Source organism: Cherax quadricarinatus, chromosome 36, assembly GCF_038502225.1.
Source record: "Cherax quadricarinatus isolate ZL_2023a chromosome 36, ASM3850222v1, whole genome shotgun sequence".
NCBI classification, from domain to species: Eukaryota; Metazoa; Arthropoda; class Malacostraca; order Decapoda; family Parastacidae; genus Cherax; species Cherax quadricarinatus.
In genome coordinates this window covers 6,277,008-6,292,987 of record NC_091327.1, presented here as the reverse complement: position 1 = coordinate 6,292,987, position 15,980 = coordinate 6,277,008, and the positions used below count along the sequence as shown (strand labels likewise).

The following is a 15,980-nucleotide window of genomic DNA, read 5'->3' as shown; positions in this document are numbered from 1 at the left end:
AGTTTTAAATGTTAAGAAACAGAGGCAGTAATTTCATGCACTGGTCAGGGAGGTATACCATCTTTTAGGAGTGAAGAAGAGCAGAATGTAAGTGTGGGGGGAGGTGCGTGAGGCATTACGTAAAATGAAAGGGGGTAAAGCAGCTGGAACTGATGGGATCAAGACAGAAATGTTAAAAGCAGGGGGGGATATAGTGTTGGAGTGGTTGGTACTTTTGTTTAATAAATGTATGAAAGAGGGGAAGGTACCTAGGGATTGGTTGAGAGCATGTATAGTCCCTTTATATAAAGGGAAAGGGGACAAAAGAGACTGTAAAAATTATAGAGGAATAAGCTTACTGAGTATACCAGGAAAAGTGTACGGTAGGGTTATAATTGAAAGAATTAGAGGTAAGACAGAATGTAGGATTGCGGATGAGCAAGGAGGTTTCAGAGTGGGTAGGGGATGTGTAGATCAAGTGTTTACATTGAAGCATATATGTGAACAGTATTTAGATAAAGGTAGGGAAGTTTTTATTGCATTTATGGATTTAGAAAAGGCATATGATAGAGTGGACAGAGGAGCAATGTGGCAGATGTTGCAAGTATATGGAATAGGTGGTAAGTTATTAAATGCTGTAAAGAGTTTTTATGAGGATAGTGAGGCTCAGGTTAGGGTGTGTAGAAGAGAGGGAGACTACTTCCCGGTAAAAGTAGGTCTTAGACAGGGATGCGTAATGTCACCATGGTTGTTTAATATATTTATAGATGGGGTTGTAAAGGAAGTAAATGCTAGGGTGTTCGGGAGAGGGGTGGGATTAAATTTTGGGGAATCAAATTCAAAATGGGAATTGACACAGTTACTTTTTGCTGATGATACTGTGCTTATGGGAGATTCTAAAGAAAAATTGCAAAGGTTAGTGGATGAGTTTGGGAATGTGTGTAAAGGTAGAAAGTTGAAAGTGAACATAGAAAAGAGTAAGGTGATGAGGGTGTCAAATGATTTAGATAAAGAAAAATTGGATATCAAATTGGGGAGGAGTATGGAAGAAGTGAATGTTTTCAGATACTTGGGAGTTGACGTGTCGGCGGATGGATTTATGAAGGATGAGGTTAATCATAGAATTGATGAGGGAAAAAAGGTGAGTGGTGCGTTGAGGTATATGTGGAGTCAAAAAACGTTATCTATGGAGGCAAAGAAGGGAATGTATGAAAGTATAGTAGTACCAACACTCTTATATGGGTGTGAAGCTTGGGTGGTAAATGCAGCAGCGAGGAGACGGTTGGAGGCAGTGGAGATGTCCTGTTTAAGGGCAATGTGTGGTGTAAATATTATGCAGAAAATTTGGAGTGTGGAAATTAGGAGGTGTGGAGTTAATAAAAGTATTAGTCAGAGGGCAGAAGAGGGGTTGTTGAGGTGGTTTGGTCATTTAGAGAGAATGGATCAAAGTAGAATGACATGGAAAGCATATAAATCTATAGGGGAAGGAAGGCGGGGTAGGGGTCGTCCTCGAAAGGGTTGGAGAGAGGGGGTAAAGGAGGTTTTGTGGGCAAGGGGCTTGGACTTCCAGCAAGCGTGCGTGAGTGTGTTAGATAGAGGTGAATGGAGACGAATGGTACTTGGGACCTGACGATCTGTTGGAGTGTGAGCAGGGTAATATTTAGTGAAGGGATTCAGGGAAACCGGTTATTTTCATATAGTCGGACTTGAGTCCTGGAAATGGGAAGTACAATGCCTGCACTTTAAAGGAGGGGTTTGGGATATTGGCAGTTTGGAGGGATATGTTGTGTATCTTTATATGTGTATGCTTCTAGACTGTTGTATTCTGAGCACCTCTGCAAAAACAGTGATAATGTGCGAGTGTGGTGAAAGTGTTGAATGATGATGAAAGTATTTTCTTTTTGGGGATTTTCTTTCTTTTTTGGGTCACCCTGCCTCGGTGGGAGACGGCCGACTTGTTGAAAAAAAAAAAAAAAAAAAATGTCCAACATAACTAGTAAGGATGAATTTTTGTATCCACAAACCTGCCACCTGCCAATATTACTGACCTCAGCACAACTCTTTAGGTCTTCTTCCATCTATTCATACATATGAAAAAATCTATGGCCTGCAGGTAAACATAATGTATCACAGTTAACTGCTCAGGTGATGACCGTGTCCAATGTACTAGTATGCTAACTAGCAAAAGTACTAATAATACACTAACCAGCAAAAGCCACCAGCTTCCCTACCAGCAAACAGGGTGTGTAGGCAGCACAAAGATGACCTATTCAGCCCAGATTTATAACAATTTCATGATACAAACAGTGGAATTCAGACAAAGCACACTAAGTACAGTGGACCCTCGGTTATCGGCCGTAATCTGTTCCAGAAGGTCGGCCAATAACTGAAATGGCTGAAAACTGAATTAATATTTCCTATAAGAATTAATGGAAACACAATTAATCCATTCCAGACAACAATATTCACAAAAATATTTTTTTTAACAATTATGTATTAGTACATACCTGTATTGAAGGCTAATGCTGGCTTCTGGAAGATAGGGAAGAGGAAAGAGGGAGGAGATAGTGTTTGGAAGGGGAATCCCCCTCCATAAAGATTTTAGGTAGCAAAGCCTTCTCTGGGGTTACTTCCCTTCTTTGTCTTTTAATGGCACTAGGACCAGCTTGAGAGTTACTGGACCCCTGTCTCACAACAAATCTGTCTATAGAGGTCTGTTTCTGGCATCTCTTTAAGATTTCCCTGAAATGGGACAGGGTTTTGTCACTGAACATGTTACAGATATGACTTGTTTCAGCTTGGTCAGGGTGGTGTTTCTCTACAAAAGCTTGCACCCTAGTCCACACTGCACACACCTCTTTAATCTGTCATTTACTGCTACAGTATATTCATTACTTACCTTAAAATATTTGTGATCTTAATGCAGGGCAAGAGGTGAGTAGTATTTATTTGTAGGAAGTCAGTGTAGGTAGCAGTAGATGTAGGTACAATACACGTATTTAGCCCCCCCCCCCGGGCTACACTACACAGCTATATTATTACACCACACAGCCATATTATTACACTACACAGCCATATTATTTCCATATTCAGTGAGTTTAATCATTTATAACAACTATCTTTAGATGCCATCATAAACAAAGGGAGAAGTAACGAATAATTCATGCCGAGAATTGTAAACAAACGCATATGAAGGGCGGTTACTGCACCAGTCGCCAGATTCACAGTTTTCTCTAACGCTGCATCAGAGAAAACGTAATGTTTACTCTCTATCCCACTCTCCACTTGATAACATATAAACACTGCATGTTTATATGCTACATGATATGTAACATGTTTCTTATATAATTTTGAAGAAAATATCATAGATGGATTAATGAAAATGTCTATATTAACGTAAAATAAGATATTTAATGTACCAGTGATTATTATTAAATATACATTGCATATAAACATTGCATGTTTTTATATACTATGTAACGTGTTTCTTTGGGCTCATGGTTGCTTATTTTGCAGTTGTACTCAATCAATAACCACAAAAAGCAATAGATTATAGCAAAATGTTTGGATGAATGAGCAGAAGCTTCCTCACTCGCCCAGAGACAAAGCCAAACTGACTCTCAAGTGGCCCCAGCCGGTGGATGGACGCCTCCCAAATGGCCAATAACCGAATTAACGGCCGATAACCGGGCGCCGAAAAACTGGCCAATAACCGAGTTGGCCGATAACTGAACCGGCTGATAACCGGGGGTCCACTGTATATTTAACCCAGGATAACCCATTAAGGTCAAACAATGTGAATAATTTCTGTTTTGAGGAGTATCACACTCTCAAACATTTGTACTATTATAAATATTCATTGTTTTTATGGAAAGCCCCACACAAACACTCACCACGAAGGCACCACACACTCACCACGAAGACACCACACATACACTCACCACGAAGGCACCACACATACACTCACCATGAAGGCACCACACACACACACTCACCACGAAGGCACCTCACATACACTCACCACAAAGGCACCTCACATACACTTACTATGAAGGCACCTCACATACACTCACCACAAAGGCAACTCACATACATTCACCACAAAGGCACCTCACATACACTTACTATGAAGGCACCAAACATACACTCACCATGAAGGCACCTCACATACACTTACTATGAAGGCATCAAACATACACTCACCATGAAGGCACCTCACATACACTCACCACGAAGGCACCAAACATACACTCACCATGAAGGCACCATACACACACTCACCATGAAAGCACCAAACATACACTCACCATGAAGGCACCAAACATACACTCACCATGAAAGCACCACACACACACTCACCAGGAAGGTACCACACAAACAATACTCACCAAGCAGGTACCACACAAACAACACTCAACAGGAAGGTGAATCTTATTGAAGTTAGCTGGCCCTGTGGCAAATGAGACGGTCTGGAGTTTTGAAAGACTCTGACCGCGGGTTCAAACCCCACCCGTGGTATGGTTCGTTTGCAATCGTGTCATTACGATCTGAGGAGTCACCAGGAAGGTACCACACAAACAACGCTCACCAGGAAGGCATCACACAAACAACACTCACCAGGAAGATATCACACAAACAACACTCACCAGGAAGATATCACACAAACAACACTCACCAGGAAGGTATCACACAAACAACACTCACCAGGAAGATATCACACAAACAACACTCACCAGGAAGGTATCACACAAACAACACTCACCAGGAAGATATCACACAAACAACACTCACCAGGAAGATATTACACAAACAACACTCACCAGGAAGGTATCACACAAACAACACTCACCAGGAAGATATCACACAAACAACACTCACCAGGAAGGCATCACACAAACAACACTCACCAGGAAGATATCACACAAACAACACTCACCAGGAAGATATCACACAAACAGCACTCACCAGGAAGGCATCACACAAATAACGCTCACCAGGAAGGTATCACACAAACAACACTCACCAGGAAGGTATCACACAAACAATGCTCACCAGAAAGGTATCACACAAACAACACTCACTAGGAAGGTATCACACAAACAACACTCTCCAGGAAGGTATCACACAAACAACGCTCACCAGGAAGGTATCACACAAACAACACTCTCCAGGAAGGTATCACACAAACAACACTCACCAGTTAGGTACCACACAAACAACATTCACCAGGAAGGTATCACACAAACAACACTCTCCAGGCAGGTATCACACAAGCAACACTCACCAGGCAGGTACCACACAAACAACACTCACCCAGAAGGTATCACACAAACAACACTCACCAGAAAGGTAGCACACAAACAACACTCACCAGGCAGATACCACAAACAACACTCTCCAGGTAGGTACCACACAATGCTCACCAAGCAGGTCTAACACAAACAACACTCACCAGGCAGGTACCACAAACAACACTCACCAGGAAGGTACCACACAAACAACACTCACCAGGAAGGTACCATACAAACAATGCTCACCATGCAGGTCCCACACAAACAACACTCACTAGGCAGGTCCCACAAAAACAACATTCTCCAGGAAGGTACCACACAAACAACACTCACCAGAGAGGTACCGCTTATGCAACACATGGGAATCTTTATTGAAGATTTCCATGTGTTGCGTAAGTGTCTCAATTCTTCAACCATTCATCACAGGCAGGTACCACACAAACAACACTCACAAGGCAGGCACCATACTAAGAGGAGTTCACAGGTTATGCTTCAACTCTATATATCATCAGTAAGACCTCGTTTAGATTATGCTGCACAGCTCTGGTCACTAGTACAAAATGGACATAAATGTGCTAGAAACTATATAAAAAAGGATGGCAATGCTGATCCACATAACAGAAATCCTTCATATGAGGAAAGACTAAGGGCACTGAATCTGCACTCTAGAAAGGGGTAGATTTAGAGGAGATATAACTGAGGCACATAAATGGAGTGTTGTTTCAAGGGGATATAAATAATGTGCTAAAAATATCTAACCAAAACAGGACTTGCAGCAATGGCTTCATACTGGAAAAATTTAGAAAAATTTAGTAGGTTGGCAGACAGCAACCACCCAGGGAGGTACTACCGTCCTGCCAAGTGAGTGTAAAACGAAAGCCTGTAATTGTTTTACACGATGGTAGGATTGCTGGTGTCTTTTGTCTGTCTCATAAATACGCAAGATTACAGGTACGTCTTGCTACTTCTACTTACACTTAGGTCACACTACACATACATGTACATGTTTATTTATACACACTCATCTGAGTTTTCTTAGATTTTATCTTAATAGTCCTTGTTCTTATTACTTTTCTTTTTATATCCATGGGTAAGTAGAAGAAGAATCTTTCCTCCGTAAGCCATGCATGTTGTAAAAGTCAACTAAAATGCTGGGAACAATGGGCTAGTAACCCCTTTTCCTGTAATAATTACTAAAAAGAATATGAAGAAGAAAATTGTCAAAGTGGGAAATCTGAATGTGCATGGATGTTGTGCAAATGATAAAGAGATGATTGTGGATGCTATGAATGAGAAGAAGCTGGATGTCCTGGCTTTAAGTGAAACTAAGCTGAAAGGGGTGGGAGAGTTTCAGTGGAGAGGAATAAATGGGATTAGGTCAGGGGTTTCAAATAGAGTTATAGCTGAAGAAAGAGTAGCAATAATGTTGAAGGATAAGCTATGGCAGGAAAAGAGGGACTGTAAATGTATTAATTTAAAAATTATGTGGAGTAAAATAAAGGTTGGATGTGAAAAGTGGGTTATAGTAAGTGTATATGCACCTGGAAAAGAGAGAGATTTTGGGAAAAGTTGAGTGAATGCATGGGGAGCTTTGAACCAAGTGTGAGAGTACTTGTGGTTGGGGATTTCAATGCTAAAGTGGGTAAAAATGTTGTGGAGGGAGTAGTAGGTAAATTTGGGGTGCCAGGGGTAAATGGAAATGGGGAGCCTTTAACTGAGCTATGTGTAGAAAGAGGTTTGGTAATAAGTAATACATATTTTATGAAAGAGGATAAATATATATACAGTGGACCCTCGACCAACGATGGCATCGTATAACATTAAATCCTACTAGCGATACATTTTAACGCTAACATTTTGCCTCGGCTAATGCTAAAAAACTCGCCTAACGATATTCGTTCTCGGGTACCAATTAATATCGTTGGTCGAGGGCCCACTGTGCAAGGTATGATATAGCATGTAATGAAAGTAGTTTGTTAGATTATGTATTAATGGATAAAAGTTTGAAAGGTAGGCTCCAGGATGCACATGTTTATAGAGGGGCAACTGATATATCAGATCATTATTTAGTTGTAGCTACAGTTAGAGTAAGAGGTAGATGGGACAAGAGGAAAATGGCAACAACAAGCAAGAGGGAGGTGAAAGTGTATAAACTAAGGTAGGAGGAAGTCTGGATGAGATATAAGCAACTATTGGCAGAAAGGTGGGGGATGGTGCAAGTATGAGTAGTGGGGGGGGGGGTGGAATAGTTTTAAAAATGCAGTATCAGAATGTGGGGCAGAAGTTTGTGGTTACATGAGGGTGGGTGCAGGAGGAAAGAGGAGTGATTGGTGGAATGATGAAGTAAAGGGTGTGATAAAAGAGAAAAAGGTAGCTTATGAGAGGTTTTTACAAAGCAGAAATGTTACAAGAAAAGTAGAGTACATGGAGAGTAAAAGAAAGGTGAAGAGAGTGGTGAGAGAGTGCAAAAGGAGAGAAGATGATCGAGTGGGAGAGGTACTGTCAAGAAATTTTAATGAAAATAAGAAAAAATGTTGGAGTTAAACAAGTTAAGAAAGCCTAGGGAATGAATGGATTTGTCAGTTAAAAACAGAGTAGGGGAGTTAGTACATGGGGAGATGGAGATATTGGGTAGATGGCAAGAATATTTTGAGGAACTTTTAAATGTCGACGAAGTAAGGGAGGCAGTAATTTCATGCACTGGCCAGGGAGGTATACCATCTTTTAGGAGTGAAGAGCAGGATGTGTGGGGGAGGTACGTGAGGCATTACGTAGAATGAAAGGGGGGTATAGCAGCTGGAACTGACGTAATCATGACAGAAATGTTAAAAGCAGGGGGGGATATAGCATTGAAGTGGTTGGTATTTTTATTTAATAAATGTATGAAAGAGGGGAAGGCACCTAGGGATTGGCAGAGAGCATGTATAGTCCGTTCATATAAAGGGAAGGGGGACAAAAGAGATTGTAAAAATTATAGAGGAATAAGCTTACTGAGTATACCAATTAAAGTGTACAGTAGGGTTATATTTGAAAGAATTAGAGGTAAGACAGAATGTAGGATTGCGGATGAGCAAGGAGGTTTCAGAGTGGGTAGGGGATGTGTAGATCAAGTGTTTACATTGAAGCATATATGTGAACAGTATTTAGATAAAGGTAGGGAAGTTTTTATTGCATTTATGGATTTAGAAAAGCCATATGATAGAGTGGATAGAGGAGCAATGTGGCAGATGTTGCAAGTATATGGAATAGGTGGTAAGTAACTAAATGCTGTAAAGAGTTTTCATGAGGATAGTGAGGCTGAGGTTAGGGTGTGTAGAAGAGAGGGAGACTACTTCCCGGTAAAAGTAGGTCTTAGACAGGGATGTGTAATATCACCATGGCTGTTTAATATATTTATAGATGGGGTTGTAAAAGAAGTAAATGCTAGGGTGTTCGGGGGAGGGTGGGGGATTAAATTATGTTGAATCAAATACAAAATGCAAATTGCCACAGTTACTTTTTGCTGATGATTCTGTGCTTATGGGAGTTTCTAAAGTAAAATTGCAAAGGTTAGTGGACGAGTTTGAGTGTGTGTGTAAAGGTAGAAAGTTGAAAGTGAACATAGAAAAGAGTAAGGTGATGAGGGTATCAAATGATTTAAAGAGAAATTGGATATCAAATTGGGGAGGAGTATGGAAGAAGTGAATGTTTTCAGATATTTGTCAGCGGATGGATTTATGAAGGATGAGGTTAATCATAGAATTGATGAAGGAAAAAACTCGAGTGGTCCGTTGAGGTATATGTGGAGACAAAAAAAAAAAAAACGTTATCTATGGAGGCAAAGAAGGGAATGTATGAAAGTATAGTAGTACTAACACTCTTATGTGGGTGTGAAGCTTGGTTTGTAAATGCTGCAGCGAGGAGGCGGTTGGAGGCAGTGGAGATGTCCTGTCTAAGAGCAATGTGTGGTGTAAATATTATGCAGAAAATTCGGAGTGTGGAAATTAGGAGAAGGTGTGGTGTTAATAAAAGTATTAGTCAGAGGGCTGAAGAGGGGGTTGTTGAGGTGGTTTGGTCATTTAGAGAGAATGGATCATTAGAATGACATGGAGAGTGAATAATTCTGTAGAAGAAAGGTGGGGTTGGGGTCGTCCTCGAAAAGGTTGAAGGGAGAGGGTAAAGGAGGTTTTGTGGGCAAGGAGCTTGGACTTCCAGCAAGCATGCGTGAGCGTGTTAGACAGGAGTGAATGGAGACAAATGGTATTTGGGACCTGACGAGCTGTTGGAGTGTGCGAAGGGTAATATTTAGTGAAGGGATTCAGGGAAACCAGTTATTTTTATATAGCCAGACTTGAGTCCTGGAAATGGGAAGTACAATGCCTGCACTTTAAAGGAGGGGTTTTGGATATTGGCAGTTTGGAGGGATATGTTGTGTATATTTATGTGTATAAGCTTCTAAACTGTTGTGTTCTGAGCACCTCTGCAAAAACAGTGATTATGTGTGAGTGAGGTGAAAGTGTTGAATGATGATGAAAGTATTTTGTTTTTCGGGATTTTGTTTCTTTTTGGGTCACCCTGCCTTGGTGGGAGACGGCCGACTTGTTAAAAAAAGAAAGAAAGCACTGGCTTGGATGAGTGAAACTCACATGTAGTGTCACTGAGGCATAAACATTATATAGATTTAAAATATGGTTAGACAAATACATGAGTTGGTGTGAGTTGAACCTGATTAACATAGGCCAGTAGGCCTGTTGCAGTGCTCCTCCTTTTTAATGTTTGTGTAGTTAACCATGATACACTGAGTGGACCATCCCTGCCTTAGATTTTTTTCATAGATACGAAGAGATTGCAGAATACCCCAAGAGATTTTATGGTACGTAACGTTGAACATACTAGTACATCAGATACATTGACATCATCTGCGTACTAATATATTGGACACAATTAAAATGCTATATTAATGTGCCTTGATATTTTATTTACACTGCTCTATTCCATAAGTTTGAAGTCTTCTGAAGACTAGCCAATACAGTTTTTCTTTTTATTTTGTTTTCACAAACAATGACTATTTCCCACTATTACAGGGCCACCCACTATTACAGATCTACTCAACTGGTGGCCCGTGGTCCAAATCTGGAGCTTCCGAATGTTCTAGTTGGACCGCGGGCTTCAGGAGAAAGCTTAATTAAATAACAGCTGTTACCCACGTTCAGGATCAGGTGGTACACAAGTGGGGGATTAATACATTATTCTATCTGAATGGAATACAGCATCCTAGCATAGCTAAATAGTGATATTTTCTTCCATTCAATGGTAATTCATATTGGTAATTATCACTTGTGCAAAGAAGTTAACTTTTTTGGCATTTTGGCAAAAGAGTTTGGCCACATATGGGCTGGGAAGTCTGGCGACCCTGGTGCAACTTTGAATTTCGGGAAAGGTTGTGCATTTGCAGTTGTGCAAGGTATGATTTCAAGTTTTCTCATTTTCTTTTCAGTAAGTTTGATTTTGATTTGTTGTGTCCACCTCTTTTATGAATAAGTACATTGGTGAGGCATTTAGTATTGAATCATTATGATCAAATTCCTCACATCAATGTTTAATCAAATTAATTAAAAATTTTCATAATTCTTGTTGTTCCTAATTTATGTGGAGTGGATATAAAACAGTAGGTAAAATGAAAGGGGGTAAGGCAGCCGGGATTGATGGGATAAAGATAGAAATGTTAAAAGCAGGTGGGGATATAGTTTTGGAGTGGTTGGTGCAATTGTTTAATAAATGTATGGAAGAGGGTAAGGTACCTAGGGATTGGCAGAGAGCATGCATAGTTCCTTTGTATAAAGGCAAAGGGGATAAAAGAGAGTGCAAAAATTATAGGGGGATAAGTCTGTTGAGTGTACCTGGTAAAGTGTATGGTAGAGTTATAATTGAAAGAATTAAGAGTAAGACGGAGAATAGGATAGCAGATGAACAAGGAGGCTTTAGGAAAGGTAGGGGGTGTGTGGACCAGGTGTTTACAGTGAAACATATAAGTGAACAGTATTTAGATAAGGCTAAAGAGGTCTTTGTGGCATTTATGGATTTGGAAAAGGCGTATGACAGGGTGGATAGGGGGGCAATGTGGCAGATGTTGCAAGTGTATGGTGTAGGAGGTAGGTTACTGAAAGCAGTGAAGAGTTTTTACGAGGATAGTGAGGCTCAAGTTAGAGTATGTAGGAAAGAGGGAAATTTTTTCCCAGTAAAAGTAGGCCTTAGACAAGGATGTGTGATGTCACCGTGGTTGTTTAATATATTTATAGATGGGGTTGTAAGAGAAGTAAATGCGAGGGTCTTGGCAAGAGGCGTGGAGTTAAAAGATAAAGAATCACACACAAAGTGGGAGTTGTCACAGCTGCTCTTTGCTGATGACACTGTGCTCTTGGGAGATTCTGAAGAGAAGTTGCAGAGATTGGTGGATGAATTTGGTAGGGTGTGCAAAAGAAGAAAATTAAAGGTGAATACAGGAAAGAGTAAGGTTATGAGGATAACAAAAAGATTAGGTGATGAAAGATTGAATATCAGATTGGAGGGAGAGAGTATGGAGGAGGTGAACGTATTCAGATATTTGGGAGTGGACGTGTCAGCGGATGGGTCTATGAAAGATGAGGTGAATCATAGAATTGATGAGGGAAAAAGAGTGAGTGGTGCACTTAGGAGTCTGTGGAGACAAAGAACTTTGTCCTTGGAGGCAAAGAGGGGAATGTATGAGAGTATAGTTTTACCAACGCTCTTATATGGGTGTGAAGCGTGGGTGATGAATGTTGCAGCGAGGAGAAGGCTGGAGGCAGTGGAGATGTCATGTCTGAGGGCAATGTGTGGTGTGAATATAATGCAGAGAATTCGTAGTTTGGAAGTTAGGAGGAGGTGCGGGATTACCAAAACTGTTGTCCAGAGGGCTGAGGAAGGGTTGTTGAGGTGGTTCGGACATGTAGAGAGAATGGAGCGAAACAGAATGACTTCAAGAGTGTATCAGTCTGTAGTGGAAGGAAGGCGGGGTAGGGGTCGGCCAAGGAAGGGTTGGAGGGAGGGGGTAAAGGAGGTTTTGTGTGCGAGGGGCTTGGACTTCCAGCAGGCATGCTTGAGCGTGTTTGATAGGAGTGAATGGAGACAAATGGTTTTTAATACTTGACGTGCTGTTGGAGTGTGAGCAAAGTAACATTTATGAAGGGATTCAGGGAAACCGGCAGGCCGGACTTGAGTCCTGGAGATGGGAAGTACAGTGCCTGCACTCTGAAGGAGGGGTGTTAATGTTGCAGTTTAAAAACTGTAGTGTAAAGCACCCTTCTGGCAAGACAGTGATGGAGTGAATGATGGTGAAAGTTTTTCTTTTTCGGGCCACCCTGCCTTGGTGGGAATCGGCCGGTGTGATAAAAAAAAAAAAAAAAAAAAAAAAATTTCAGTAATAAATACACTTCATAATACAGAGGACAACTGCTTCACCAAGCTTGTGTTTATTAAAGTAAACTGATTGATATTTTCATATTTATTATGCTATTATTTTACAGTCCAAATATAACTAGTTTTTAGGTTTTTTAATTCCCCAGATATTTATTTCCATATCAAATGATTTGTTTTACTGAACTAGTCACATCTTTTTAACCCTTTCAGGGTCCACAGGTCCTCTCAGAGACTTGTTCTCAGAGTCCCCCAAATTTGAAAAAAAAAAAATATTTTGTCTTATGAAAAGATAGAGAATCTTTCCCCGATCATAATGACACCAAAACTATGAAATTTGATGGAAAACTTACAGAATTATGCTCTTGCGAAGTTAGTGGTCTCGATGATGTTTACGCATTGGCGATTTTGCCCTTTGAGCCCTATTTTCGGCCAATACCAGTGTACTAGTCGACAAAAATCATACCTATATCGCTAGAACTCCATTTTTTCTATCGAATGAGTACAAGAAACCACCCATTTACCAATTTACCAATACAGTGGTCAGAATTTAGCAATTTTGCCAATTTCACACAAATTTCAAAAGATGCCAATTTCCAAATAGGGTCCAGAATAAGCAAGAAAGACATTCCTGGCACTAAAATAACATTTCCTCTGTTCATTAGTCACGTCCCCACGCCCCTCTTGCATTCTTTTGCTTTCCATTTTTAATTTTTATTCTCACAAAAAATAAAAGATTTACTGTTATGCAGACTACTGCATTAGTGTAAAAATGGTATAAATAATATCGGCGCACTTGTGAAAGAATATTAGACTTACCAGTTGACGTGTATTGGACGCTTAGCATGATTTGTTTACTTTTGAACTTTGGTAAAAATCGAACATTTCTGCTACTTTGAGTTCAATTTCAAGGTACTTTTCATTGTAAAACCAGTCAAAATCATCTCAATTTCTGTAATATGTCTTCCATTCTATACAATGAGACCAGGAAAACTAGAATACAACAATAAATTTCATATGAAAATACAGGGCAAAGTCGCTGTTTTAATTCAAAAACACGGTCCAAGTTTTTTTTTCTCATTACGCACTGTGTGCTGCAGGATTTTTTTTATACTATGCACACTGACCACATAGACCCATTCTTTCATATGTAGGCCTACCAGCTTTCTCTCACTAGATTTGAAGGCGCTAGAATTTATGAGTACTAGTACGTCAAGGACTCTGGCACGTAAGCCGTACTAGTACGGCCGAAACCCTGAAAGGGTTAAAGGAGACATAGCATATTCAAAAAGAAGAAAGTTTGATGATGAAAATCATTCCTTCTTCAAGGAAGAATGGATAGAGCAGAATGATTTCATTCTTCCCACAAACAGTTCTAAGCCCATTTGTAGAGAAACAATTGCCTTAGTGAAGAGCAGTAATATGAAATGCCCTTTTTTTTTTTTTAACATAACGAAACATTATGTAAAAAATGTATCAGGACCTTTGAAAGTTAAGACACATGTGCAACATCTGGTTATCTTTATTGTAGATGTTTCACCAACCAGTGGCTTTATCAATACAGATTCTAGGACATTACCAGAAGACAGTAGAACTATATACAAAAGATGAGTTAATCAGTCCCACAGCCTTGGAGTTGGTGTGAAGAGCATTGTGGTTGTACAATAAAGATAAATAGATGTTGCACATGTGTCTTAACTTTCACTGTCAGTATTGTATACCTTTCTTGCACATCAGGACCTTTGCATACATTGGTACTTGTCCAAGTGGACCTTTGCTCATAGTAGCTGAGTAGCCCTGCATTACACCATTACTCATTTTCTAGCTTCTTTCTGGCAGTGTACGAGCCTCATAACTGCAACTTCCCCAACCATCCTTCTATCTGACAAAATTTCAATGAGAGTTTAATGTTTAATATTAACTCCCCCTTCCATTTTACACATGCTCATCTTCAACAATAAGAAATTTACTTACTAAGTCCATCTTGATGATAATTATTGCTAACGATTCAATGTAGCTCGGTAAATTGGATAGTTTATTTTCAAGCATTTCACTGGACCTGAAAGTAAAATATGAAATAACAAAATCAGTTAAGATAAAGTGTAGTGCACCTCAAGCATTTCTACAGTACATATTACATACTTTTAAACTGCAGTTTTCCAGGGCACCTTCACATGAAATACCAACTGAATTAAACAAATTGTGCATATTTTATCTAATAATATGTATCTTTAAAAGTGGTCAGAATAAATCAAGATTATTTTTTATCACATCGGCCATTACCCATCGAGGCAGGGTGACCCAAAGAGAGAGAAAAAACAAAAAAGAAATCAAGATATTTTTGACTAACTTGAACCTTTATACAGTGGACCCTCGGCTTTTGTGTTTAATCCATTCCAGAGCAATCTGCGACAACAGAAATCAGTGAAAACGGAAACCATTTTCCTCATAAGAAATAATGTAAATCCAATTAATCCGTTCCAGACACCCAGAAGTATTAACAAAAACATTTTTTTTTACCTTAAAGATAGATTTACATGCACAAAAGAATGAACATTCAACATGACACTTACCTTTATTGAAGGCTGTTGCTGATGGATGGAAGACAGGGAGTAGGAGAGAGAGAAGAGAGGTTATTCTTTGGAAGGGGAATCCCCCTCCATAAGGACTCTAGTTACCATGTCCTTATCTGGGGTCACTTTCCTCCTTTGTTTTTTAATGCCACTAGGACCAGCTTTAGAGTCACTGGACCCCTGCCGCACAAAATATCTGTCCAGAGGAGGTCTGTTTCTGGCATCTCTAAGATTTGCCTAAAATGGGACATGGCACTGTCATTGTAAAAGTCACCAGCATAGATTGCAACAGCTATATCAAGGTGATGTTCCTCCACAAATGAGTGCACCTTAGTCCACATTGCATAAGTCTCCTTAACCCTTTGACTGTTTTCGACGTATAAATACGTCTTACAAGCCAATGTTTCTGACGTATATATACTCAATAATTCTAGCGGCTTCAAATCAAGCGGGAGAAAGCTGGTAGGCCCACATGTGAGAGAATGGGTCTGTGTGGTCAGTGTGCACCACAAAAAAAATCCTGCAGCACACATTGCGTAATGAGAAAAAAAAACTGATCGTTTTTTTGGAATAAAACGCCGACTTTGAGGTGTATTTTCATATAGTATTTATCGTTGTATTCGCGTTTTCATGGTCTTAGGTGATAAAATGGAAAACATATTACAGAAATAGAGATGATTTTCATTACTTTGACGATGAAAACGACCTTGAAACTGAGCTCAAA

The 15,980-nt window shown here is 39.9% G+C and overlaps 1 protein-coding gene across 2 annotated transcripts in view; it reads right to left on the bottom strand.

Annotated features, from left to right (window-relative positions):
• LOC128691314 (DNA-dependent protein kinase catalytic subunit) overlaps positions 1–15,980 on the bottom strand; it is a 1,096,584-nt gene that overhangs the window by 926,778 nt on the left and 153,826 nt on the right. For both annotated transcript variants that reach the window (XM_070091676.1, XM_070091677.1), the window contains exon 8: positions 14,658–14,742. In XM_070091676.1, coding sequence (XP_069947777.1) covers positions 14,658–14,742 — 85 coding nt within the window. The remainder of the gene's footprint in view (positions 1–14,657; positions 14,743–15,980) is intronic.